At 42.2% G+C, this 24991-nt stretch overlaps 1 protein-coding gene and 1 long non-coding RNA gene across 3 annotated transcripts in view; one reads left to right on the top strand and one right to left on the bottom strand.

Moving 5' to 3' along the window:
• LOC120933062 overlaps positions 1 to 24991 on the top strand; it is a 117509-nt gene that overhangs the window by 12749 nt on the left and 79769 nt on the right. The window lies entirely within an intron of this gene.
• On the bottom strand, positions 1310 to 20994 carry MYL7 (myosin light chain 7). The gene is made up of 7 exons (XM_040346046.1): positions 20890 to 20994; positions 12047 to 12157; positions 8409 to 8484; positions 6829 to 6933; positions 5677 to 5755; positions 4134 to 4182; positions 1310 to 1474 (listed from the first exon to the last, which is right to left on the bottom strand). Exons 1-7 carry the CDS (start codon positions 20890 to 20892, stop codon positions 1370 to 1372), a joined length of 528 nt encoding a protein of 175 aa, XP_040201980.1. The 5' UTR covers positions 20893 to 20994; the 3' UTR covers positions 1310 to 1369.

Below are 24991 nucleotides of genomic sequence, written 5' to 3'. Positions count from 1 at the left end.
TTAGATTTTTAAACAAGCGCAGGTATCATTTTGTAGTTTTTTAGGCAGACCCGATCGGACCATCCATTGTCCTCTATAGAGCAGCGTATATCAAAAAGCATGTGTCTGACACCCGCCAACATCTGATCCAATCCTATCCACCAAAAACTGATGTATGGGAGATCCGTTCCCCATCCGTCTGGCAGATCAGATCAGATAACAGTCAGATGTAAATGGACAGGCAGTCTATTTACATCCAACCACCCAGAGGAAAGCGGGCTGTGTCCGCATCTGCTCTACATCAGCAGAGCAAACACAGACCTGTCTTCCGCCTGCTCAGCGGGGATCAGCAGAGAGATCACCCGCTGAGCAGGCAGATCCCCTGGCAGAGTCCGCCTGTGTGAAAGAGCCCTTAGGATGACCACGCAGCAGACTTACAATTAGCATTTTCAAAAGTGGAAGTTGCACAGTGGCAGCCTATATATTTTGTCAGTACAGGTTTCGTTTAACCTGCAGTTTTTTTACTGACCTATTCCAAAGACAAACATTTCAAAGCCAATTAATATTATTATTATTGACATAATTTTCTCATTATCGTCTCGACCATTTATGCCAGTATTGTAAAAGCCGGTTCACACAGGGACGGCACGACTTTGGGGGCGACTCGGCAAGGCTTCTGTCCCCCTCTCCTCGCTCCCGTGTGACGCGGCTGCGTCACTGAACCGGCTTGGTGGTTCCCCTTCAGGACTTTCCCTGCCGCTTGAGATCCCGGTTTGCGAGGAAGTTTTCCTTTTCCATCAGCCCCCGAGCTAGTGAGGTGAAAACGGCAGTATCCTCTCTGCATGGAAACAGCATCTACACCTGCTCCCAGCGTGGCTGTCATCTTCCCACCAACGGATTCCATCTCCCCGCATAGAGACGTACAAGCGGCTGCTTTTTGTTGAGGTATCGTATCACCTCTGCATACAAGTGTATGCACACCATTTGGATTTATTCCTAACATCTCCCCCGAAGTGTATGTGTTTTCACTCTACCATCTCCACATGAACTTCTGCCTATGTAATGCGGACTATTTTTATTAGATTTTTTTAGAATTTTAATGTTCTATTTTCCTGTGTGCTATTTGTGGCTACTTCAATTTTTCAATTTTTCATGCATATATGTTTTTCCATATTATTTTACAGACTATAAAGTGACATTCACTTAACCCTTGTGCGCTGTATGTTTTTGTTCTCCAAGAGACATGAGGGCCACTGATTAAGCACCCCAGCATTATACGGTTCAGTGACAATAAACTAACAAGCCCATTTAAAATTAAAACACAATGGGAGAATTTAGAAAATAAAAGTTTTATTTAGGGTAAAATTGCCCAATTATAATCAAAAGAAGTTCAAGATTCCTCTTTCTCATCTCCATGTGAGATTATGTAACACAGTGACTTGTAGTCGATATTCCCAGCCACGTCAATGGGGGTCACAGCATACATCTGTTCTACCTAAAAAATGCAAAAAGAGAGTGACAATTCTAGAGTACATTGGCTCTGGAGACATTATTAAAGGATGGGAGATTTTAGGTTATATGTCAGAATAAAAGGAATAAGCGTGACTAGAGAGTTTCCCTAGAGCAGGGGTGTCCAAACTTTTTTGAAAGAGGGCCAGATTTGATGTAGTGAACGTGCGTTGTGGCCAACCATTTTGCCTGACATTCTTTGAACCATTACATTTCTGTGTCAGTGTGTTCGTCCGAGCACTAATACACTGCCCAAAAATAATTCTCCTACCTTTGTGGCTGTGTGTGGTGAATATATATATATCTCCTCTACGCCCCCCAACAAATCCCAGAGCTCCGCTTAGGGTAAGGATGAGGTCAGGTTGTAAAAAAAATATATTTTCTCTTCTTTATCCCCTGAGAAATCTGGCCTTTATCTCTTCTGTGGCCCCCAAGCTCCACTCAGGGCAAGGATGAGCTATTATTATATTTTTATTATTATTATTAGATTAGAGAATATATATACCGTATTTGCCGGTGTATAAGACGACCCCCTAATTTTCCAGCTAAAATGCTGGTTTTGTGATATACTCACTGTATAAGACGACCCCTCACTGTGACATTATACATGCCTCACTGTGCCAGTATGCCTGCCTCACTGTGCCAGTATGCCTGTCTCACTGTGCCATTATGCCTGCCTCACTGTGCCATTATGCCTGCCTCACTGTGCCAGTATGCCTGCCTCATTGTGCCAGTATGCCTGCCTCACTGTGCCAGAATGCCTGCCTCGACGATCTTCCTACCTTCTCCTGTTTGCTGAGTTTCTCAGGCTGCGGGCGTCCATTATTCAAAAGCCACGCCTCCTACTCAGGCTGTTCCGTGATAGGCGGAACACTAATTTTCCCAGCAGAGCCTCTGTTCAGTGTTCCACCTATCACGGATGTCCTGTCGTCCGAGGCCGTATGTTTGTTTTGTTTTAGTGTAATATGCAATAGGATTGTAGTGATTAGGAGAACTCTGAATAACCTCTGAATGATTTAGGTTGTCACACAAATTGTTATATTTGTAAAAAGCATCACAGTAGTTGTAGTTCCACAAGAGTTAAAGAAGCCCATTTCCTATACCATATTAACTACATATGACACACTGGGGGTGATTTACTAAAGGAAAACCCACTTTGCACTACAAGTGCACTTGCATTGCAGTTGCTGTAGATCTGAGGGGATCATGCAAGAAAAATAAAAAACAGCATTTGAGCTTGTACATGATTGGATGATAAAGTCAGCAGAGCTTCCCCTCATTTCAGATCTACCCCCTCAGATTTACAGCGACTGCACTTCCAAGTGCACTTTCTGTGCAATTTCAAGTGCACTTGCATACCTCCCAACTGTCCTTGATTTCGAGGGACTGTCCCTGATTTGGAGCAATGTCCCTCATTCTCCTCATTTGTCCCTCGTTTTGGTCTGATCCATATAGATGTATATAAAATGCACTTTTTATCTATCAAACAGTGTTTCCCAGTGCTAAACCTTTCATCTGATTTCTAAATTGTAGTGGTAAAAAAAGCACTTGTGGGTTTAACCAATCTTATTTTTTTTGTACAATTCTCCTTTAACCTCCCTGGCGGTCTTCCCGAGACTGACACGGGGTTAGATTTTCTTGCTACTATCGGTAACCCCGTGTCAGTCACGGGCTTGCCTCGCTAGATCCACAGGCACTTTTTACTTACCTTGTCCCTGGATCCAGCGATGCCACCGCGCTGTGTGAGCGAGCGGGACCTCGCTCGATTCACACAGCGTCCTCCTGTGCCGCCGATCTCCGTTCCCTGCGACGTTACGACGCACGGGGACGGAGAACGGCGCCAAATTCAAAAACGTAAACAAACACTATACACACAGTATACTGTAATCTTATAGATTACAGTACTGTATGTAAAAAAAACACACCCCCCCTGTCCCTAGTGGTCTGCCCAGTGTCCTGCATGTCATTTTATATAATAAAAACCTTTTTTTCTCCCTGCAAACTGTAGATTGTCCATAGCAACCAAAAGTGTCCCTTTATGTCAAAAATAGTTTTAGATCAGCTAAAAAACAGCGATAATAAATTATAATCACTTGCAGAATTGTGCGATAGCGATTTGTGGGGAAATTCGTCATAAAAAAATAAAAGTAATGACAGCGACAATTCTGCAACTGAGCAAATTTCAGTGATTTTGATTTGATTACATTATTGAATAATTTTTATTATAATTATATTATTATTTGTTATAATTATTTATAATTATTTATTATATTATAATTTATAATTTTGTTTTTAAAAAAATGTAATACACGGGATGCCTATTAGAATCTTGTTTGGACAGATTTAAGTGAGTTATTTCTAAAAATTACAGACCTACAATATAGAACGCCAAATTTCCTTGCAAATAATGGTACCGCTTTTAGCATGTTTTTTCTGAAAGAATCATACCGCCAGGGAGGTTAAGGGGGCGTGGCAAGGGATGTGTCCTATGCCTGCATACTTTTGCTGATAGGTGTCCCTCATTCCCATCTCAGAAAGTTGGGAGGTATGCACTTGTAGTGCAAAGTAGATTTGCCTTTCGTAAATAACCCCCAATGTTGTAGCCAGTGGGGGAAATGTTTGATGTTGTAGTAGAAGTAACTGACCTCTTCTGCTGTGAACTTGTCTGCTTGTGTCATAAGGAGTTGCTTCAACCTGAAAAATAGGTGGGGGAAAATGGATTTTTTTTTTTTTATCATAAAAACATTTATTTTGGTGATATTGGGTAGCGTTCTTCTAGCTCCACATAGTTGCAAAATGTGCAACACTGTCTATTTCTAACTACCAGACATCATAGATATATTTTGGTTGGCAGTGGCACATCTCTCTCCCTTTCCACCTTTAACTAATAACAAAACAGGAAAAAAGATAGCGACCATTAATAATTTATTTTCCAATAGTCTTATTTCCCTAACCTGCTAAAAACCTAAGGCCGCGTACACACGGTCAGTCCATCCGATGAGAACGGTCCTTCGATGAAGCGGACTGATGGTCTGATGTGCATACACACCATCAGTTAAAAAAACGATCGAGTCCAACGCGGTGACGTAAAACACAACGACGTGCAGAGAAAAATGAAGTTCAATGCTTCCAAGCATGCGTCGACTTGATTCTGAGCATGCGCGGATTTTTAACCAATGCTTTTGCATACTAACCATCGGTTTTGATCTATCGGTTAGGCGTCCATCGGTTTAATTTTAAAGCAAGTTCTAAAAATTTTGACCGAAGGATAACTGACCGATGGGGCCCACACACGATCGGTTTGGACCGATGAAAAGGTCCTTCAGTCCGTTTTCATCGGTTTGGACCGACCGTGTGTATGCGGCCTAAAAGTGAGCACAGGTTCATTTAAATTACTGTTTCAACCTTGGTGTTATATAGGACTTGCTGTCTTGTTCAATACAAAGAAAAAATATGATTTGCATAGTGTTGTGGTCATAATTCATTCATAGTCTCATTCATAGTTACTAATCCGCTTTCAATTTACTGTTGTTATTATTATTATTATTAATATTATTAATAAAAGTTTTTTTTTTTTTTTTTTTGGGTTGCTGATTGCATTAACAATATACTTGGAGTTACGGGAATATTGAGTCAACTAACAGCTTTACATAGAACTTGTGGGGTTCCTGGCTAAAGACTTTGCCTAGGTAATCTATGTGACACTGGTCTAGAAATGAGACTAAAGCCCCGTACACGCGATCGGATTTTCAGACGGGAATTATGTGATGGCAGGCAGTTGTCGTAAAATACGACCGTTTGTACGCTCCATCGGACAATTGTTGTCGGATTTTCCACCAACAAATGTTGAATAGCATGCTTTAAAATTTTCCGACAACAAATGTGTGTTGTTGGATTATCAGAAGTCCTTCAGACAAAACACCAAAGTACAAACACGCATGCTCAGAAGCAATGCTAACCATAACACAACATTAGCATAAGTTGCCCAAAGGGTGGCGCTAAAGAGCTGAAAAACCACGTTGTTTCGTGTTTGTTGGCCGTTTGTATGCAAGACAAGTTCATGGCCAACGCCCTTCGTACAAAAGTCCAACGCCTTGTCTGCAAAAAATCCAATCTTGTGTATGAGGCTTTAGAGAGTTTCTTAGAAATCATATAACTTCTTGCATTAACAGTGTAGAATTCACTTACTCATCCTTATTGATGTTGCCAGTTGCATTAGGGTCTAGAAGTTTGAAAGCACTTAGTATAGAGTCTTCTGGGTCCGTTCCTAGGAAACCAATGTTTAAGTCAGTTTTACGTTTTGAAGAGTAGATGCAGTGCTGGATTACCAAACAGGCAGAGTAGGCACCAGCCTATGGGCATCACACAGTTTAAGGGCCTCACAACAGATCAAAATAATATTGATTTGATCGTGAAAGAAAATTTTTATGAAAAATTAAGATTTCTTAAATTGTTTACAAAAGATAGAAAAAAACAAACTCAAAGAAATAAAAACTTTACATTAACCCCTTCACGCCTAAGGGTAAAACAAATATTAATGCCTAAGCACAATTTTGCAACTTTGACATGTGTTACTAAACTGTACATATCATCACAACTACTTTGTGCATCCACGTGGATTATACCTTGTTTTTTTCAGGACAAATTGGGCCTTCATTTGGTAGTAAATGGTTATGAATATCACCTGTTTTTTTTTTTTTTTTATTGTCAAAGAAAAACTGGCTCAAAATAGTAAAAATATATATTTTAAATGTAGCTGTATATTTCTTGTTACTACCATAACCTACTACCAAAGAACAACCCAAAAAAACATTTCCTGCTCCTGACGATTGCAGTGATTCCACATATGTGTATGTTATTGGTTGCTTGTACCTGTAGTACAGTCCAGAAACAATAGTGCGCATTTTGCTTCTTATTAAGTATTTACTAAGTATTTGGGGCTCATCGCCCCTCCAATCACCATCCCTGTCAAAGGTCCTCTTCCCCGTGCTGCCTGAGACCCCCCCCCACCCCCCGTGTGCCCCTACCACAGCTGCTGTATGCCAGCTTCCCTCCTGCCCCTCCAGCTTTCTGTTTCCTCACAGTCTAATGCAGCTGAAGCTGCAGAGAAAGGGCTTGAGAAATCCTCAGTCCCTTTTTCAGTCTCAAAAGTAAAACTACAAGGGACTATTTAGACCCCTGATATTTTACAAAAGTTGCCCCCCCCCCCCCCCCAGCAAAAGCCTGTGAGAAAATGTGAAAAATTGTAACAAGAAAAAAAAAAATCTAAAAAATAAAATAAATTGTAAACAAAAAAAAATTATGGTGATTTTTTTTTGTAGGTGGTCATTAGTGGCTCACCATTAAGCTTCTCTCCAAATAGACTTAGGAATACAGTGAAGTTGATGGGTCCTTTTCCTTCCTTCAGCATTTCCTCCAACTCCTCGTCATTCACATTCATCTTTCCTGAGAAAGAGAGAAACAAAGAGAGAAGAAGACCCCAGTAAGCAATATGAATGGGGTGTTGGAATAGTCAACGTTGTTCAGTTGGACAGTGCACAGAGTAAGGACAAGTTACCACAATGATATGATTTACCAGCGATAAGATGGATAAGATAAGCCGGCCGCTAGGTGGCGTTTCGGTTTTTTTACGTGACGAATATGCAAATGAGGAGATACCCGGATTTAGAAACGAACGACCGCCCGGCGCATTTTTTTTACGACGTTTGCGTTCGGCTTTTTCCGCCGTATAGGGTCTATGAGGCGCAGCCAATGTTAAGTATGGCCGTCGTTCCCGCGACGAAATTTAAATTTTTTACGTCGTTTGCGTAAGTCGTTCGCGAATACGGATGGACATAATTTACGTAAACGTCGAAACCAATGACGTCCTTGCGACGTCATTTGGAGCAATGCATGCTGGGAAAATTTCCGGACGGCGCATACGTTGTTCGATCGGCGCGGGGATGCGCCTGATTTGAATAGTACACTCCCCCTAGCCGCGGAATTTGAATTCCGGCGGGGGATTTACGATACGCCGCCGCAAGTTTTGAGGTAAGTGCTTTGTGAATAAGGCACTCGCCTCAAAAACTTGCAGCGGCGGATCGTAAATCAGATAAGTTACGCGGATCTAAAGATCCGCTAACCTATCTGAATCTGGCCCGATATGTTTAGTGTTAAGCACAACAGTAGAGATAGGGGTTTAGTGAGTAGATCCCTAGCAGATATGCGTGTGTAGATGTTTGATTACTTAAAAAAATCAGGAGGGAGAGTCCCGGTCAGCCGAGTGTCTCGTCCAACATCGCTGGATCGAGATGAGGCTCAGTTAAGTATTAGGGGGGCTGTTGCACACAGAAGGTTTTTTTATTTTAATGCATAGAATGTATTAAAGCGGAGGTTCACCCAAACATCAACTTTCTGCCATTAGATCCAGCATACTGCTGGAATATGCAGTATGCTGTTTTTTTTTTTTGTACTTATCGTTTTATCAGCCGTTGTTATGCGATTTGATTGACGGGCTGCTAAAGCGCGTCACGCCTTCCTAAAATACCCGAAGTGACACTCGGGTGTTTACGGCGCCTGCGCAGTCAGCTCTACACGACAGGCGCCGTATAGCGCCGTAAACACCCGAGTGTCACTTCGGGTATTTTCGGAAGGCGTGACGCGCTTTAGCAGCCCGTCAATCAAATCTGCTTGGCTTAGGACTGCCTATTCCCCGCAGAAATCCCCGCTCGGAGCCGGATAACAACGGCTGATAAAACGATAAGTACAAAAAAAAACAGCATACTGCAGATGTCAGCAGTATGCTGGATCTAATGGCAGAAAGTTGATTTTTGGGTGAACCTCCGCTTTAAGATAAAAAACCTTCTTCCTTTACAACCACTTTAGACATTAGATACATTATGACCAATATTTATACAGTTCTCGAAAGTGCAGTAACTTACCCAGCTGCATATATGTCTCTTTAAGGTCAGACTTGCTTATTATGCCATCACGGTTTTGGTCTATACAGCTAAATGCCTAAACATAATGAAAAAGCATGGATTTAGTGTCATGATTACTGAAGAAATAGGTCCCTGTATTGTTTGCTTGTCACATTTACCAAATAAGCTATTTTATTGGCAGTTGGCCCAGAACTAATTTAAAGCGCAGTTCCACCCAAAAAATGAACTTCCCCTGTCCAGATTCCCCCCCCCCCCTTCCGGTGTCACATTTGGCACCTTTCAGGGGGGAGGGGGGAAGCAGATACCTGTCTAATACAGGTGAATCTCCCACTTCTGGTGAAAGATTTCCGTAGTATCGGCGGTGATCTACGCCATGTCCGGCCCCTCCTCCCTCACCCACCCGCTATTTCCTGTGAGAAACACATGTTCCAAAAGACAGCAGGGACCACTCAAAATGCGTAGCACGTCTCACGCATGCACAGAAGGCAAACAGGCTATGAACTTCCTGATTTCCTTACTTAACAAGCTGGCGCCTCCACCCAGAGCCGAGGAATGGGTCGGCTTCGGGTGAGGACATCGCGGGCACCCTGGACAGGTAAGTGTCATCAGCTGCAGTATTTGTATGATTCCCTTCTCCGCCCTACTGTGGCATCTCACCGCAGTAAAGTGTCCACCAAGTTGTCTGACCAAGTTGTCTGACCATCTCACTCAGCTTTATATTTTGCATCGATCATACTTGACCCCAACCCGGCTTGCCAAATACAAACCTAACTATAGTCCCCTGTGCCCCAGGTGCAACAGCCCTTCCAGCACTTTCTTTCATTTGTTGTGGTCATGCCCAGTGATTCAGGACTACTGGGCCCAGATTGTCAGGTTCATGCATGACAAGATGGGATCTCCCCTGACATTATGCCCTAAACAATGTTTACTGGGGATATTCCCAGATTCAGATAAATTTCATAAACTATTCCTCCAGGAATCGCTTTTTATTGCTAGACTACTCATAGCAAGAAAGTGGCTTCGAGTTGCGCCCCCGTCAGTTCGGGAATAGATTGTGGCAGTCAATCAGGTCCTGCCTTACAAAAAAGAAATATATGTCCACAGGGGATGCCCAGCAAAGTATGGCAGGATCTGGGACGACTGGTTGGGTAACGCCGCTACCTGTAATGGAATAACTGACTGATGATATGTTTATTTTGTATCTCCCCCTCGCGTTCAGTTGGGCCTACGTGCCCTTCAGCTGTTAGACTCCGCAATCATATTGGTTAGATCTGTGCACTTACCGTACTTGCCTAAACCCTGCATTGTTGTGATAATGTACTTAGAACACCGTTCTTTTCTGTTTACTGTATGACTCCACTCCTGTATATCCATATACCATGTTATGATTGTGCCACTGCATATATTGTACGTTGCCTTCACCCTTCTCAATAAAAACACCACGTTGTTTGTAAAAAAATAAATATATAATGTTTGGGGGTTCTAAGTAATTTTCTAGCAAAAAAAACAGATGTTAACTTATAAGCACCAAGTGTCAAAAAAGGTTTAGTCTTTAAGGGCCAGATTCTCCAATATTCTGCGGCGCCCTCGCGTAAGCTATTTACACTACGCCGCCGCAACTTACTGGAGCAAGTGCCGTATTCCTCAAGCACTTGCTCCGTAGTTTGCGGAGGCGTAGTGTAAAAGGCCCGCGTATTTCAAAGGGGGCGGCTTATATTTAAATTAAGCGCGCCCCCGTTTCGATCGAACTGCGCATGCGCCGGGCTAAAAATAGCCCAGTGCGCATGCTCCAGTTCTCGGCGGAAAACGTCGGTGACGCCGACGTGTGGGTCATTGACGTAAAGTCGTATTCAAGAACGACTTAGGAAAACGACGTACCCGACGGGAAAAGACGACGCGGACCCGACGCCATACTTAACATGGCATACGTGGGACTGGCATAAGGTTATCCCTCATATAGCAGGGGTAACCTTACGCTTACGCAAACGACGTAAGCGACGGTTACGCGACGCGATTTCGTCCGGGAATCGGCGTATCAGGCTCATTTGCATAAACAAATGAGACCTGAACGTAAACGCCACCTAGTGGCCGGCAGGGAAATTACATTTAAGATCCGACAGTGTAAGTGACTTACACATGTCGGATCTTCAGCGTATCTATGCGAAAATTATTCTAGGAATCACTCGCATAGATACGCGGGTCAAAAAAGAGAGATACGACGGAGTTTCCTGAGATACTCCGTCGTAACTCTACTGAGAATATGGCCCTAAGTGCTTAACCACTTGCCGACCTGCCACCGTCGTTTTACGGCGGCAGGTTGGCTCCCCTCCACGTAATATAACGTTGGCTCTCGCGCCCCCCGCTCGCCCCAGTGCGTGTGCCCGGCAGGCGCGTTTGCCGCCGGGCACCCGCGATTACTCGTTACAGAGCGGAGACCAGGAGCTGTGTGTGTAAACACACAGCTCCCGGTCCTGTCAGGGAGAGAAATGCTGATCTACAATGTATGAACAGAAGATCAGTCATTTCCCCATGTCAGTCCACCCCCCCCTACAGTTAGAACACACCCAGGGAACATACTTAACCCCTTCCCCGCCCCCTAGTGTTAACCCCTTCACTGCCAGTGGCATTTTTATAGTAATCCAATGCATTTTTATAGCACCGATAGCTATAAAAATTCCAATGGTCCCAAAAATGTGTCCGAAGTGTCCGCCATAATGTCGCAATACCGGAAAAAAAATCGCTGATCGCCGCCATTACTAGTAAAAAATTTTTTTTATAAAAATGCCATAAAAATACCCCCTATTTTGTAAACGCTATAACTTTTGCGCAAACCAATCAATAAATGCTTATTGCAATTTTTTTTTACGAAAAATATGTAGAAGAATACGTATCGGCCTAAACTGAGGAAAAAAAATGTTTTTCTTTTATATATTTTTGGGGGATATTTATTATAGCAAAAAGTAAAAATTTTTTTTTTTTTTTCAAAATTGTCGCTCTATTTTTGTTTATAGCGTAAAAACTAAAAACCGCAGAGGTGATCAAATACCACCAAAAGAAAGCTCTATTTGTGGGGGGGAAAGGACACCAATTTTGTTTGGGAGTCACGTCGCACGACCGCGCAATTGTCAGTTAAAGCGACGCAGTGCCGAATCACAAAAAGTGCTCTGGTCTTTGACCAGCAATATGGTCTGGGGGTTAAGTGGTTAAACTAACCTCATTTACAGATGGAAGTTAATTATTTTGATCAAAAAAGAACCAAGAGATACATTGTTTCTCTTTATCGCTGTTAATAATAAACATTTGCCAGTTTTTTTTTTCTTTTGACAGCTTTGTTTGGCTCTGCACTTGTTTAACATGAATCAGGGAAATGCTGTATTAAGATCATGAAGGGGGTTGAATGGTGATAATGTTTTTTTAACAATTGATCGTGCATCTCTAGTACACACTATCCTGAGGATATTATGTACTAACAATCTGATGTTAGTACAGTGATCTTCCTCGCTTAGATTTGTGTTCTTTTGGTATAAATATAGCGCTGTTCCAAGCTGCTAAAAGTAGGGGCGACTGCCCCTGACCCCCGTCCCCCCCTAACCCCCGTCAGAACACACTGGTCAGCGCCAGATATATCACATTCTCACCTCTTTAAATTCTTGGATCTGTGACTGCTCAAACATTGAGAAGACATTGGAAGAACCTCGCTGGGCACATTTTGCTGCAGCTTTACCACGTGTCACTGCTTTTCTGCTGGCCTGGATAGTGTATGAAGAAATGTGTTAGAAAATCCAAAGATGAAGTGTTTTAAAATGCTGGAATATATTAGGCTTCATAAGAAAATCGGTGGGTCAGCACTGCACGGACACATTAAGAGGCAGGGCTAGAATGATATGATAGATGCATTCAAATTTACCTGCAGAGCTTGGTCTGATATGCAAGCATTGAATGACCTCCAAGTTATCCTTGAAGTCATCATGTAACTTGGTCATTGTAGAGCTAGTAGCAGAGTCACATTTACTTATACAGTACATATTTGGTAACAGTTAAGATTTATTGCCTCTCATCCAAATGGCTTACTCAGCTTAAAAGTGACACTAAATTACATACTTATTCTTCAAAAATAACCCATACATATCCACTACTTAATGGCCCTGTAATCTATTTTTCATGAAATTGTTTCATACTGTGTCTATCCGGCTCCTTGTAATGTCCTCTATGAGCTCTCTACCTTCTCTTTTTCGTGCTCATTTTCATTTGTTTAGAACAAGCTGTTAGTTGTGGTCATGTACACTGCCCTATATATACTACAAATCCCATAGTTCATAGTCCCTAGTCTACCTTGAGTAAAGTGACCAGATTTTTAAAATGAAATCCGGGGATATTTTTTTTTATACTAGTAATGGCGGCAATCAGCGACTTTCTGCCTGTCGCCGCCCGCCTCACAGCCTGTCAAGTCTTACTCTCCGGGCCCCAGCTACAACTGGGTGGGGTACAGAGGAAGATCCCTCCACCAGGGAAGGCAAGGAGATAAGCAGGCAGGCGGCTGGCCAAGGCAGAAGAACATGCGAGTGGAGCTGAATGCGCATGCACCCGAAACTGAAGAAATATTCCCTCTGCTCTCATCAGCACATGATCATCAGAAAGGGGCACAGATAATGGAAAAAAATAGACCCCCTAAGATAGTAGGAGCAGCGGAGCTGGGGGGTGTAATTCAGAATTTTATTTTTTTTATTTTGCACTGACTGTCTTTGAAATCGCCCCCAACCCCTGTTCAAATCCAATCCGGGCACAAAACCAGGGACAGACTTGGTCTGGGGACAGTGTCCTCAATCCAGGGACTGTCCCCTGAAACCGGGGATGTCTGGTCACCCTAACCTTGAGAGCGAGTAAGAAAGTGAGGTTATGTTCCAACATACAGTGTGGACCTTGGAGAATCACAGCAGCTCAAAAAAAAAATGTTTATTGGGAGATTTGAAGGAGGCTGCGAGCAATAGAGGGTATTTTTTGAGTGAAAAATGCAAACTTCTCTGTTAGAAGCATAAGAGCCCATTCACATCTAGGCGACAAAACGCCCGACGCCGGACGCTTGTGCCGCTAGAGGGGAGAATTCCCATTGCTGTCTATGGAGATGGTTCACATCTCATAGACGCCGTACTCCTGTCGCCTGAAAAAAAGTCCCGGACCCTTTTTTTCAGGCGACATTGGCGTTCGGCCATACAAAGCAATGGGAAGGCTTTGTGAAAAAAAAGTTACACTCGCGGCAAAATACGCCGCGTACGCGACGTATCTTGTCGCGGAGGTGTGAATGCAGCCTAATTGTTTACGTCAATTTTAAATATGTTATTGAATAGACTCTGTAAAAGTTTGTACTTGTATTGTACATTTTTATAAAAAAAAAATTGTTGGAAAAGAAAAATGCAAACTTAAAGTGTTTGTTAACCCCCCTCCCCCCCCCCCAAAAAAAATAATAGATTAGTCTTTTATAAAAACAAGTGTTGTAAATATTGATTTAGTGCAATCTTCAGGCCGATCACGTGACTCTTGGCTGGTTTCCAGGGCAACTGCAGGAGTGGCTAAGAGGCCATGTGATCTCCCCAGCTGACGTCAGAGCGAGATCTCAGCCCCTCCTGGAGAAACAATGTATCGGATGTATACAGTGGCCGCAAGTTATGTGACCGCCCTGAAGATTGTTCTAAATAGGTATTAACAATGCTCATTTTTATAAAAGACTAATTCAGTGTGCTATGCCAGGCTCTAATAAAGGGTCTAACAGTATTTGTGTTATATGGGTTAACAGACACTAATCAATTACATACATAGATAAAAAAAAAAGTAGTGCAGGAACCTTTTTCAAAGTCGCTGCGACATGAGTAGTGGCAATTTGAACGGTTTTATTGCTGGCAATAGTGTGCAACTTGTCATGCGATTTGGAACTGTCAAATTGCATGACAAATCGCATTGTGTGAATGAGGGCTAAAGGGAGGAATATTTTTTTTTTTTCCCCCTCCCTTCTTTCTTGTGTTTTTATAATACTGTGCCAAACGTGAGAGAGACAGCTTGCCACTCTACGATTTATCAGAAAGACGTTATAAGTCTACTTTTTGTCTTTGCAGGTTGAATATCTAAACCCAGAATATAATAAAAAAAAAAAAATGACATACATAGATTATTATTTTTTTTTTGAACTGGAGTTTTGTATCGATTTAAGTTACCGTATATAACTTCAAATTGTAAGATCCTTCACTTTCATGCATTAAGACCATTGTGTGAGATGACAGCGGGGGAATATTATCCTTGTATATGTAGCACCCTCTACCATAGGTAGGTGCTAGAGTGAGGATTTTTTGTGAGGTAGCTGCCAGAGCAGGTACATTTAGGCAGGCTTATGCTTCAGGCTAGGCCTGCTTGTTTTGATCTGGGGGCAGGGAGTGGTTAGTGTATCAGTGGGTGTGACCACCTGTGCTTCAGTTCTTGGGAGCCTCACTTGCTTCCAGGGATAATGTTCTGGAATAGGGGCAGTGCTGAGGACTGGAGTGACAGGGAGCTCATGTGAGGAGCCCTGACCAATCCCCAACTGGAATTGGCAGGTGGCAGGCCTCCCATATAAGCTCAGTTCCAGCCCTCTGGAGTGGAGTTGTCAGCTGAGAGATGTGGAGAATGGAATGCTAGATAGCAGCAGGGGCCCATACCCATCTAGGGGGGGGGGGGTGCATGTCCAAGGAAATATTAGAGTCCATCAGTTCTTCAAATCTCAACCTATTCTACTTCTTTAAATATGATGGCAAATACATTTTTAAATTTTATATCATATTTAAATTTCTTTAAATATGATGACAAAGAAATCCGTTCTATGGGCATCCCATTTTTCCTAAAACAACGCAAATGACTGTTCATTGTTTCTGAGAGTGATAGATGGAGGTCTGGCAGCAGGGTGGTATGGTGGTTAGTAACTAGTAGCAACCATCTGCTACATATACATTTAAAAACAGGGCTTAAAGTGGAGGTTCACCCTAAAAACACATTTTTAACATTAGAGCCAGCATAGTAAGGGCATATACTTTTGGCAGTTTGTTTTTTCTCCGTACTTACCTTTATATTCTGATTTGGTCCAGGGCTTCCGCGTTCTGATGACTCCGGGACTGGGCGTTCCTATCCCTGCCTCAGGGTTCCGATGACTGCGGGACTGGGAGTTCTTATCCTTCGGTTCGATGACTGACGGCTTGTGAAACAGGTGACCTGTCGCACAACGCGCATCACCAGATTTCCGGAAATAGCCAAGCTGCGAGTCAGCACTATACGGCGCCTGCGCCCGCCGTGTAGAGCTGACTGCGCAGGCGCTGTATAGTGCCGACTTGCAGCTCGGCTATTTCCCGACATCTGGTGACGCACGTTGTGCGACAGGTCACCTGTTTCACAAGCCGTCAATCATCCAACGGAAGGATAGGAATGCCCAGTCCCGCAGTCATCGGAACCCGGAAGCCCTGGACAAAAACAGAATATAAAGGTATGTACAAAAAAAAAAACGCCGAAAGTAAATGCCCTTACTATGCTGGCTCTAATGTGTGTAATATTAATATTTTTTTTTTTGGGTGAACCCCCGCTTTAAAGAAAACAACCAGGGTAAAAACATGCAATTTTAAAAGCAGTAGCTATTCAAAGGTGTGTCTCTTAATTCAACTGCAGTGTGTCTGCTATATTTGTTAAATGTCCTTCAGAACAGGGCTGGATGAATCCCAAAAGTCAGATAGATAAGGTGTCTGAAGAAACAAAAATTCTAACCACTGATTGTTACAGATAATATCCAAGTTGTACCTTCCTTACATGTTTACAGAATACATTTGTAAAACCTAGTAAAAAGGCACTATTTTCTAGTTGTTTTTTACTGCCCAATTTGCTCTTTTATATAACTTCTTGCCATAACACACCATGGGGTTGATTTACTAAAGGCAAATCCACTTTGGAAGTGCACTTGGAAATGCAGTCACTGTAGATCTGAGAGGAAGATCTGAAATATGGGGAAGCTCTGCTGATTTTATCTTTCAATCATGTACAAGCAAAAATGCTGTTTCTTTTTTTTTTATTTATAGCTACTGCACTTCTAAGTGCACTTCCAAGTGCACTTGCAGTGCACTTGTGGTACAAAATGGATTTGCTTTTAGTAAATAAACCCCAATGCATCATTTAATAAGTGTAGTCATAATAAAAGCATATATAGCAGAAAAACACATTCAGAGTTTCAGTTGCTGAGCAATATGACTGAATTGTTCATACAACAAGCAATAGCTCAGCTTCCCATCCCATAGTTAAAGCAGCAGTAAACCCAAAACTGAAAATGTAATATATTGCAGCTTACCAATCTTTAGCTGTAGTGGCTGTATCAGTTTTATTTTTGTTTAAAGGGGTTGTAAAGGAAAAAAATTTTTTTTCATAATAAGCATCCTTTACCTGCAGACATTCCTCTTTTCACTTCCTCATTGTTCGTTTTTGCTCAGAAGTTGCTCTATTTCTTCTCTGTTCTGTTCACTTCCTGCTTGTCTGATTGTTACTGACCACAGTGAAGGGAGGCTTTACTGCGGTGGTCAGTGACGTGCTCACCCCCTCCTGGGAACTACATCTGTGTGGCAGGACGCTCTCTACATGTTAGAGACTTCAAGGAGGTGTGAATTACTGGGCGTGCCGCAATGCATACTGGGAAATGTAGTTCTTACATGAACGAGCGCCGCAAACCAGGAAGTGAATGAGAGAACAGAAACTAGAACGCTGGAGGTGATATAGATGAAGGAATTTAATAGGTATTTACTCGTTTTTTAACAGAATCATTACACTATTCTGTCTGTCTACCTTGCAGACATTAATTTTAGGCAAAAAAAGTTTTCCTTTACAACTCCTTTAAGGCTTCTTTTGCTCTGTTTTCACCTGGTGATCTGGCCAATAACATACCTCCTATATTAGAGTGCCTCCACTCTGAATGAATGAGCACAGGGGGCACAGCAGACATCAGCATTGCCAGGGTGGGAGTGGGGGGAAGTGTAGTGTTAAATGTGCTAGCAGATTTAGATACACTAATAATTTGAAGCCAAACTCCAACTCACACTTTATTATCAGTTACTTACAGCAAAAAAATGTTTTTCCTTTTAGGATAAAGATTTTAAATAAAGGCTGATCATTGTGAGCACCCCTGTCAATGTTAAATGGTTTGTCTCTTCCCTGTAAAGCCCTGTACACATGATCAGATATCTGATGGAATCGAATCTGATGGATTTTTTCGTCGGATATCCGATGAAGCTGACTTTCATCAGTCTTGCCTACACACCATCGGTCAAAAATCCGATCGTGTCCAAACGCGGTGACGTAAAACACAATGGCGAGCCTAAAAAAATGAAGTTCGGTGCTTCCAAGCATGCGTCGACTTGATTCTGAGCATGCGTGGATTTTTGACCGATGGAGTTCCATATAGACGATCTGATTTTTGTATCGGTTTTTTATCCATAGGAAAAATTTAAAACAGGTTCTATTTTTTTTTCACCGATGGGAGAAAAAAAGATGTGGCCCACACACGATCGGTTTGTCCGATGAAAATGGTTCATCGGTCTGTTTCATTAGACAAACCGATCGTGTATACAGGGCTTAACTGATACGGGGAAGAAAAAAAAGGGAAGAAAGCCTAAAAAGAAAACAAATGCAGTCATCACATCTAAAAATTGGTACGGAGCAATATAATAAATGTTTGCTTTTGGGTTTAATACTGGTTTAAATCATCAGTTTGGATGTAACCGGAAGCTGAAGTTTCCCTAACTGCTAAAGCTTTGTAACATTGATCTCCACTCAACAGACAAGTCCTACCCACCCCTTACTCATACACATCTCATCAGAGAGTGAACCCCCTGCTGGAACATACATATGAGAGGGGGCTGGCAAGAGTAATTTTTCAATTTTATTTTAAAATACAAAGCATACCTTTTGCAGCACAAAAAAAATCAGAACTTTTTGATAATGTCGTGTTAGTTTATAAAGTAGTTTTTTTACTGTACTAGGTCAATTCTAAATATATGATTGTTTTGTTGCTTTGTGGGAATTCTGTATCTTTTGATAATGGTTGGTATAATCTTTTTCATGCCCTTTAAGCTGCCACAGCCAGGAGAGATAAGGAAAGTTATACGTTCTGCCAAGGAGATATGTGCTAAAAGTATTGCCTGCCTGGCAGATCTTTTTCTCTACTTTCTATAAACTAGGCATTGGGACTGTTCAGAAACGTGGGCACAGATTGCTCACAACTGCTTATCCTGGAAGGACAGGTATTTTTTGTACAGTGCATTGCATTTTGGCATCAGTAACCCAAGCTAGTAATTTTGATGGCATTTTTGTCCCAGAAAGGTAAAATAGAAAACGGTGCCCTGACTCCAAGCTTCTATTTAATCATTATGCTAACTGTATAATAGACCTAGAATTTGAAAATAAAGGCTATACAATAAAAACTTGCTTCAATCTCAGCTTTCAACTGCTTTCAATTCACTCCTGCCTCCTGGGTATGCAAAATCCTGTGAGAATGCACCCTAACTTCTAAAATGCTGCCGTTTACCTTTTTGGGAAAGTAAGCATTTGCACAAATTTATTACATTCCTTTGCCAAATGCAAATGCACTGAACCACCATCATTAAATTCAGTAGACCCTTCCTGCTTCTACCTTAATACAAGCATGTGCTGTGAAAAGGTAGGAGGATGCCATTGCTTACAAATGCCTAAAAGAAATGCTGATCCAATATCAATATCGATATCCTTGTCCTCACCCGGGTTAGTTCTTTACTGGCCATTCTGGTTTCCGGCATCCTAACTGTGGGCAGCCAGCTCTGCTGCTTTTGGTCTCACAGCCGGCTGCCCACTGCACATGCAGAAATTACGCTGCAATTTGTGAATGGCCCTGCAGTCTTTTAGGACCTGTGACATGTCCCAGAAGACTGCGGGGAGGGAGGGGGAGAGGCATGTTTGTATGGTTGCGCTGATTGCCCCATTTTTACTGTTTCAAGGTACTGACTGAAACTGAGAGAACTTGAAGCCATTAGATCAGAATGACAGCTAGTCTGGTGTTGCATGGCCCTGGGCTAGACAGCAGACAGAGGAAGAGTATACTGGGGTTGATTTACTAAAGGAAAATAGACTTTGCAAGTCAATCTCCTCTTGGTGTCGACAGTACACAAATATGCAGCCTCTCGGCGGGTGGGCCTTGACACCAAACGCTGCATATTTGCATACCAGAATATAAATGTCGAGAGCGTGCGCCCTGCACGCTACTGACACAGTTACCGGCGGCTAACGGCTACTTGCAATCTGGAGCTTTCCGATCATGGGACCGCTGTGACAACCAATCATAAACCCGCTCTGCCTCCTGTCACCTTACACCCCTTAAAGGACCGGGGGGAGCTGGCGCCAAGGTGTTAATATGCACCAGGGTTCAGTGAATGAGGTAATTTCTGGTGACTTCCATCACCCAATTAAGTGCAAGCAGAAATGCTATTTGTGATTGGGTATTCTTTACAAAGTGAAACTTCACCACGTTCACGAAGCTTTGAGGCAATTTCCCCCATCAAAATGCAACTGCACATGGGTGAATAGCTTATTTGCCGTTAGTAAAACAACCCCATATTGTACAACATTTTGTGCGTATATTTCCAGAGAAGCTTCTACCATTTAGCACTATCCTTTTCCTTGTCCTTGTTCCACTATTCAACAATAATCTACATTAGCATGAAATACATCTGTACTTTGTATACAATGCCACTCTCTGTACTCCACATCAGTCAACACCTGAGCACAATTATGTAGCTATAATTATAGAAGGAAAAACATTACAAAGAGGTGCAATTATTGTGCCATTCATATATTGTACTACCCTTGCCAGTAGTAATTGGGGTAGACTGAGGGAGCTCTCATTTGGGAATAAGTTGTATGATCTTATAAAGTGACCACAAAGGGTCACAGCAATTGTTTTACAGTTTCAGTTAATAAAAAAAAAAATTCTTGCATATATTTCATTGTGGCTGTTGATACTTTAACCTGAGTTCCCATCGGTTGGTGTTCTGTGCTACTCTGGACTGTCATAGTGATGTCCCCAGGTATACTGCATTATAGTGTCAATGACAATCTCTGTCTGCATCTATTCCATGGTATAATTAACTACTGTAGGAAGATGAATTATTGAATAACTTCCCTTTTTTTATTTCTGACATCTCTGTTATTTGCAGCTACACTATATTATGTATTCTCCTATCTTGTCCTGAAAGATCCTTACCTGAGCATAACATAATGATTTTCATATAAGTATGATGAACGTCCCCAATATAATTCTTAGAACCATGCTAATTTTCACATGGAAAATGGAAACTTTACTATGCAACATTAGTTAGGGGAACATGTCACACTGTTTTTTTTTCCCTGAGCCAGCATCTATTCCTTTCAAACGAATCTATACGTATCAACACTGCTCACTTACCATTTCTGTTGTCTTCTTGTGTCTCCTGACCCTCAGTTTGCAGACCCCCTACGTTTTATACTGCTCTTTATCTGAACTCTAGCTAAAATAGCAGCATGCCTGAAACAAAGGACCAAAGATGGCTGGGCAGAGCTGGGAAAGATAAGGGCTTAAGTGTTCAAATTCCACACCATCCAGCTGATACAGGTCCTTACTGATGTCCTACAGTACACAAAAAGCCCCTGAATACTTTTTACTAGCATTTTATACTTGACCACATAGCCTTCTCAGATGTCATATTACATTTAATGCCAGAATCTCCCTGAATATTATAACATTGTACCATCATTATATTTGTTTAATTATCCTACCTGCCTTATGCAAGGGCACCTTTATAACATTTGTTACTTGTAATATATTTGCTGTGTTATATTATAGGAACACTTAAAAAGGCAGTATCTTAATCCATGTAGATCGCAGGCAATTTTTAAACCAGCCAATACAGAACTATTAATGTCGGTACATTTCTCTCGCACGATATAGCAGGCACCAGTGTTACCAACCCCCTGAAGTGAAATTTACTGGCAGGACACCAAAATGTACAATCGGCACCAATTTTTTTGCTACCAAAAACCATGAAATTAACCTTCCTGCTTATATGAGGTTCCGGTATTACCAGCTGTGCCTTGCAGCCGGGGCACAGTTTCTGTCGCCCCCCAGTCTTAAGGCGGACCCTATCGAGAAGATGTTGTCACAGGAGTCTCTCGAACAAACTCTGTCTTCGCTGTATCTGGCCCTTTTACGGAAAGACTCGTCTAAGATGGATGCCCTGTGGGATAAGTGGTAATGAGACTTACCTGACCTTGATAGGGAGACATGGGAGGAATGCTTTGAAGATAGTTCTAAACTGGTAATATCGTCCAGGGATAAGCTGATCCAGGCAACATTTTTACACAGGGTGTATTACACACCTCGGAGGCTGCACAGAATTTACCTGTCCCGGTCACCGGACTGCCCACGGTGTCATTCCCCTGATAGCACCTTTTTCCACATGTTTTGGACCTGTCCCAGACTGTTGGTCTACTGGGCTGCGGTTGGAGAGTCTATTAATGTCCGCCTTCAACTGGATATTCCTTTGTCGGCCGAGTTGGCCCTGTTGGGAGTGCAGGATGATGAGCAGAGGCCTAGATATACTAAGACACTGATCTTTTATGCAAAGAAGGAGATCCTTTTGAGGTGGATCTCTCCCTTGCCCCCCACAGAACGCTCATAGGAGGACTCAGTTAATGCAGTTCTGCCGCTTTATAAGCTGACTTATATGAGTAAAGAGTGTCCATTGAAATATGAAAAGATCTGGAGGCCATGGACAGATCCTACGTATGTACCCTGTCCTTGGGTGTAGAGAGGAATAGGTGAGCCATTCTTGAGTGGACGTGGTGACCCTCCCCTCTTCCCCCTTCCCCCCTTCCCCTTCTCCTCCCCCTCCTCCCCTTCCCTTACTTGCTTAGGTGATGGTTTCCCTCATAACTATGCCCCCTGTGGGTGTGCCATTCTGTATTGACTATTTGGTTTTGTTTTTTTTCTCTCTGTTTTTTTGTTTGCTTCTGCGTGGTGACATTTTGTGTTAATTATTGTCATGACTTGATTGTGTCATACAATGTTTGTGCTTTTCCCAATCAAGACCAACCTTGTTGTTAAAACAAATCATGAAAAATTAACTGACCAATCCAAATTTTGTACTGACTCTGCAAAAGTACCTAAAATGGCAGTTTTCGGTGCTAAACAGTGCAAATATCAATATTTAAACTATAAACATGTAGCTAGTGCTATCAGCTATGGCCCGGATTCACAAAGCACTTACGTCGACGTATCTCGAGATACGCCGCGTAAGTCTATCTATGTGCCGTCGTATCTGTGCGCCGTGCCCACAATCTGAGATATACGCCTAAAAATAGGCTTCCTACGACCGACGTAACTTGCCTACGCCGTCGTATCGTGGGCGCATTTTCCGCTCCCATTGATTTTCTATGCACATATGCAACAGATGGAGATACGCCGATTCACGTAAAGTTATTCCCCATATAGGAGGCGCAACTCATGCAAAGGTATTGACCAGGGAACACAAGCCGTCGTATATTTTGTCGTTTACGTTGTATGTGAATATGACTAGGCGTTCACGTCGTAGGCAGTGATCCGTCGTAATCTTAGGGAGTAGTTCTGACGTGATTCTGAGCATGCGCACTGGGATACGGCCACGGGACGGCGCATGCGTCGTTCATTTTAAGTATTTATTTGACGCTTGGCCCATCATTTGCATGGGGTCACGCCTCATTAGCATGGCTCACGCCCACTTCCACCTATGCTGGCTTACGCCGAGAAAACCCAGCGTATCTTTAACAGCGAGTGGGAGCAAGTGCTTTGTGAAATCAGTGCTTGCATCTGTGCACTGCGCCGGCGTAGCGTAAAAGAGATACGCTACGGCGGCATAAATATGCGCCAATGTATGTGAATCCGGGCCTATGTGTTTAAAAAACATATTTCTCCATTTACACAAAGGTCAGATTAACCACTTGCCGCCCGCCAATGACATATTGACGTCGGCAAAGTGGTTTCAATATCCTGAGTGGACGTCATATGAAGTCCTCAGGATATTGAGCCGTTGCGCGCCCTCGGGGGCGTGCATCGCGGCGATCGTTGTTGCAGGGTGTCAGTCTGGCACCCCGCAACACGATCTAGGTAAAGAGTCTCTCACGGAGACTCTTTACCATGTGATCAGCCGTGTCCAATCACGGCTGATCACGATGTAAACAGGAAAAGCCGCGAGTAGAGGAGAGCCGATCGGCTGCTCCTCTGACAGGGGGGGGTTTGTGCTGATCGATTATCAGCATAGCCCCCCGAGGATGCCCACTGGACCAGTCGGTTACCCCACGTTTTCATTCATTCTAAATATTTTGTATAGACACTAGACCAGTGTTTCTCAACTCCAGTCCTCGGGGCGCACCAACAGGTCTTGTTTTCAGGCTTTCCATTATTGTGCACAGGTGATTTTATCAGTTTCACTGCCTTAGTAATTACCACAGCAGTTTGATCTGAGGGAAATCCTGAAAACATGACCTGTTGGTGCGCCCCGAGGACTGGAGTTGAGAAACACTGCACTAGACGCACAATATACCATAAATAAATTAACAATATAAAACAACAAATAAAAAGTAATAAATATAAAATATAGAAATGAGAATCTTTATTTATTTTTTTAAAAAACAAAAATAATATGAATAAAAATATATACTCATATAGAAAACAAAAACGAAAAATTAGAATTTAGAAGCACTTTAATGTTTATTCCTTCAACTCATACAAATGAGGTTGTTCACATTAATACTACACTGAAGTGTTCACAAATAAATATTGGATGTTCACTCTTTAAATACACAATAACATTGTGTTTTGTTTGTTTTTTCTAATGGTCACAGTACATGCACATACTTTATTAATTCTATTTATTTTAGTATAGCTATACACGGGTTAAAAGTGTGACTCCATAATTTTATAATCTTGGAGCATTGTAGGGACATATATAGGTGTTTTGTCATTATGTATGTGTATGTGTATTTTATATATGCTCTATATATATTATGTGCGATTCTTTTAGAGTTTTAACAATTTTGCATGTACATTTTTATATGATTTTCACATTATTTCAAGCACTTTTTCAATTCATTGACTCTGAGGGAGGTCTTCTCACCTGCTTCACATGATCCAAATTGAACGTGTTTGCAATTAATTGTCTGCTTAATTATTTGATTGATTTTACTCTGCCATTGGCGGATGTCTTTTTCACATGACGGTGGTTTTGATATTTATGTTGTGTTAGTATGAACCCATGTTAGCCATGACTAAGCGCTGAAGTACAGCGTGAAACGCGTCGGCCTATACTGTACCTGTTGCTTGCGGTGAATGCATGTGCATTTGAAAATAAAGACCAACTTTGTTTTAGTCATTTTGGAGTGCGGCCGTCCAGAGTTTTTTTCGTCCATTTGCTACAATCAGCATCGCCAGCACCCTGGTGGTTCAACAGCCCTTAATGATACATGAGGCTCACCTGGAGCGGTGAAAGATTTGT

This window comes from Rana temporaria, chromosome 3, assembly GCF_905171775.1.
Source record: "Rana temporaria chromosome 3, aRanTem1.1, whole genome shotgun sequence".
NCBI classification, from domain to species: Eukaryota; Metazoa; Chordata; class Amphibia; order Anura; family Ranidae; genus Rana; species Rana temporaria.
The sequence above is the reverse complement of the archived record's forward strand: the minus strand, read 5'-3'. Positions and strand labels throughout refer to the sequence as shown.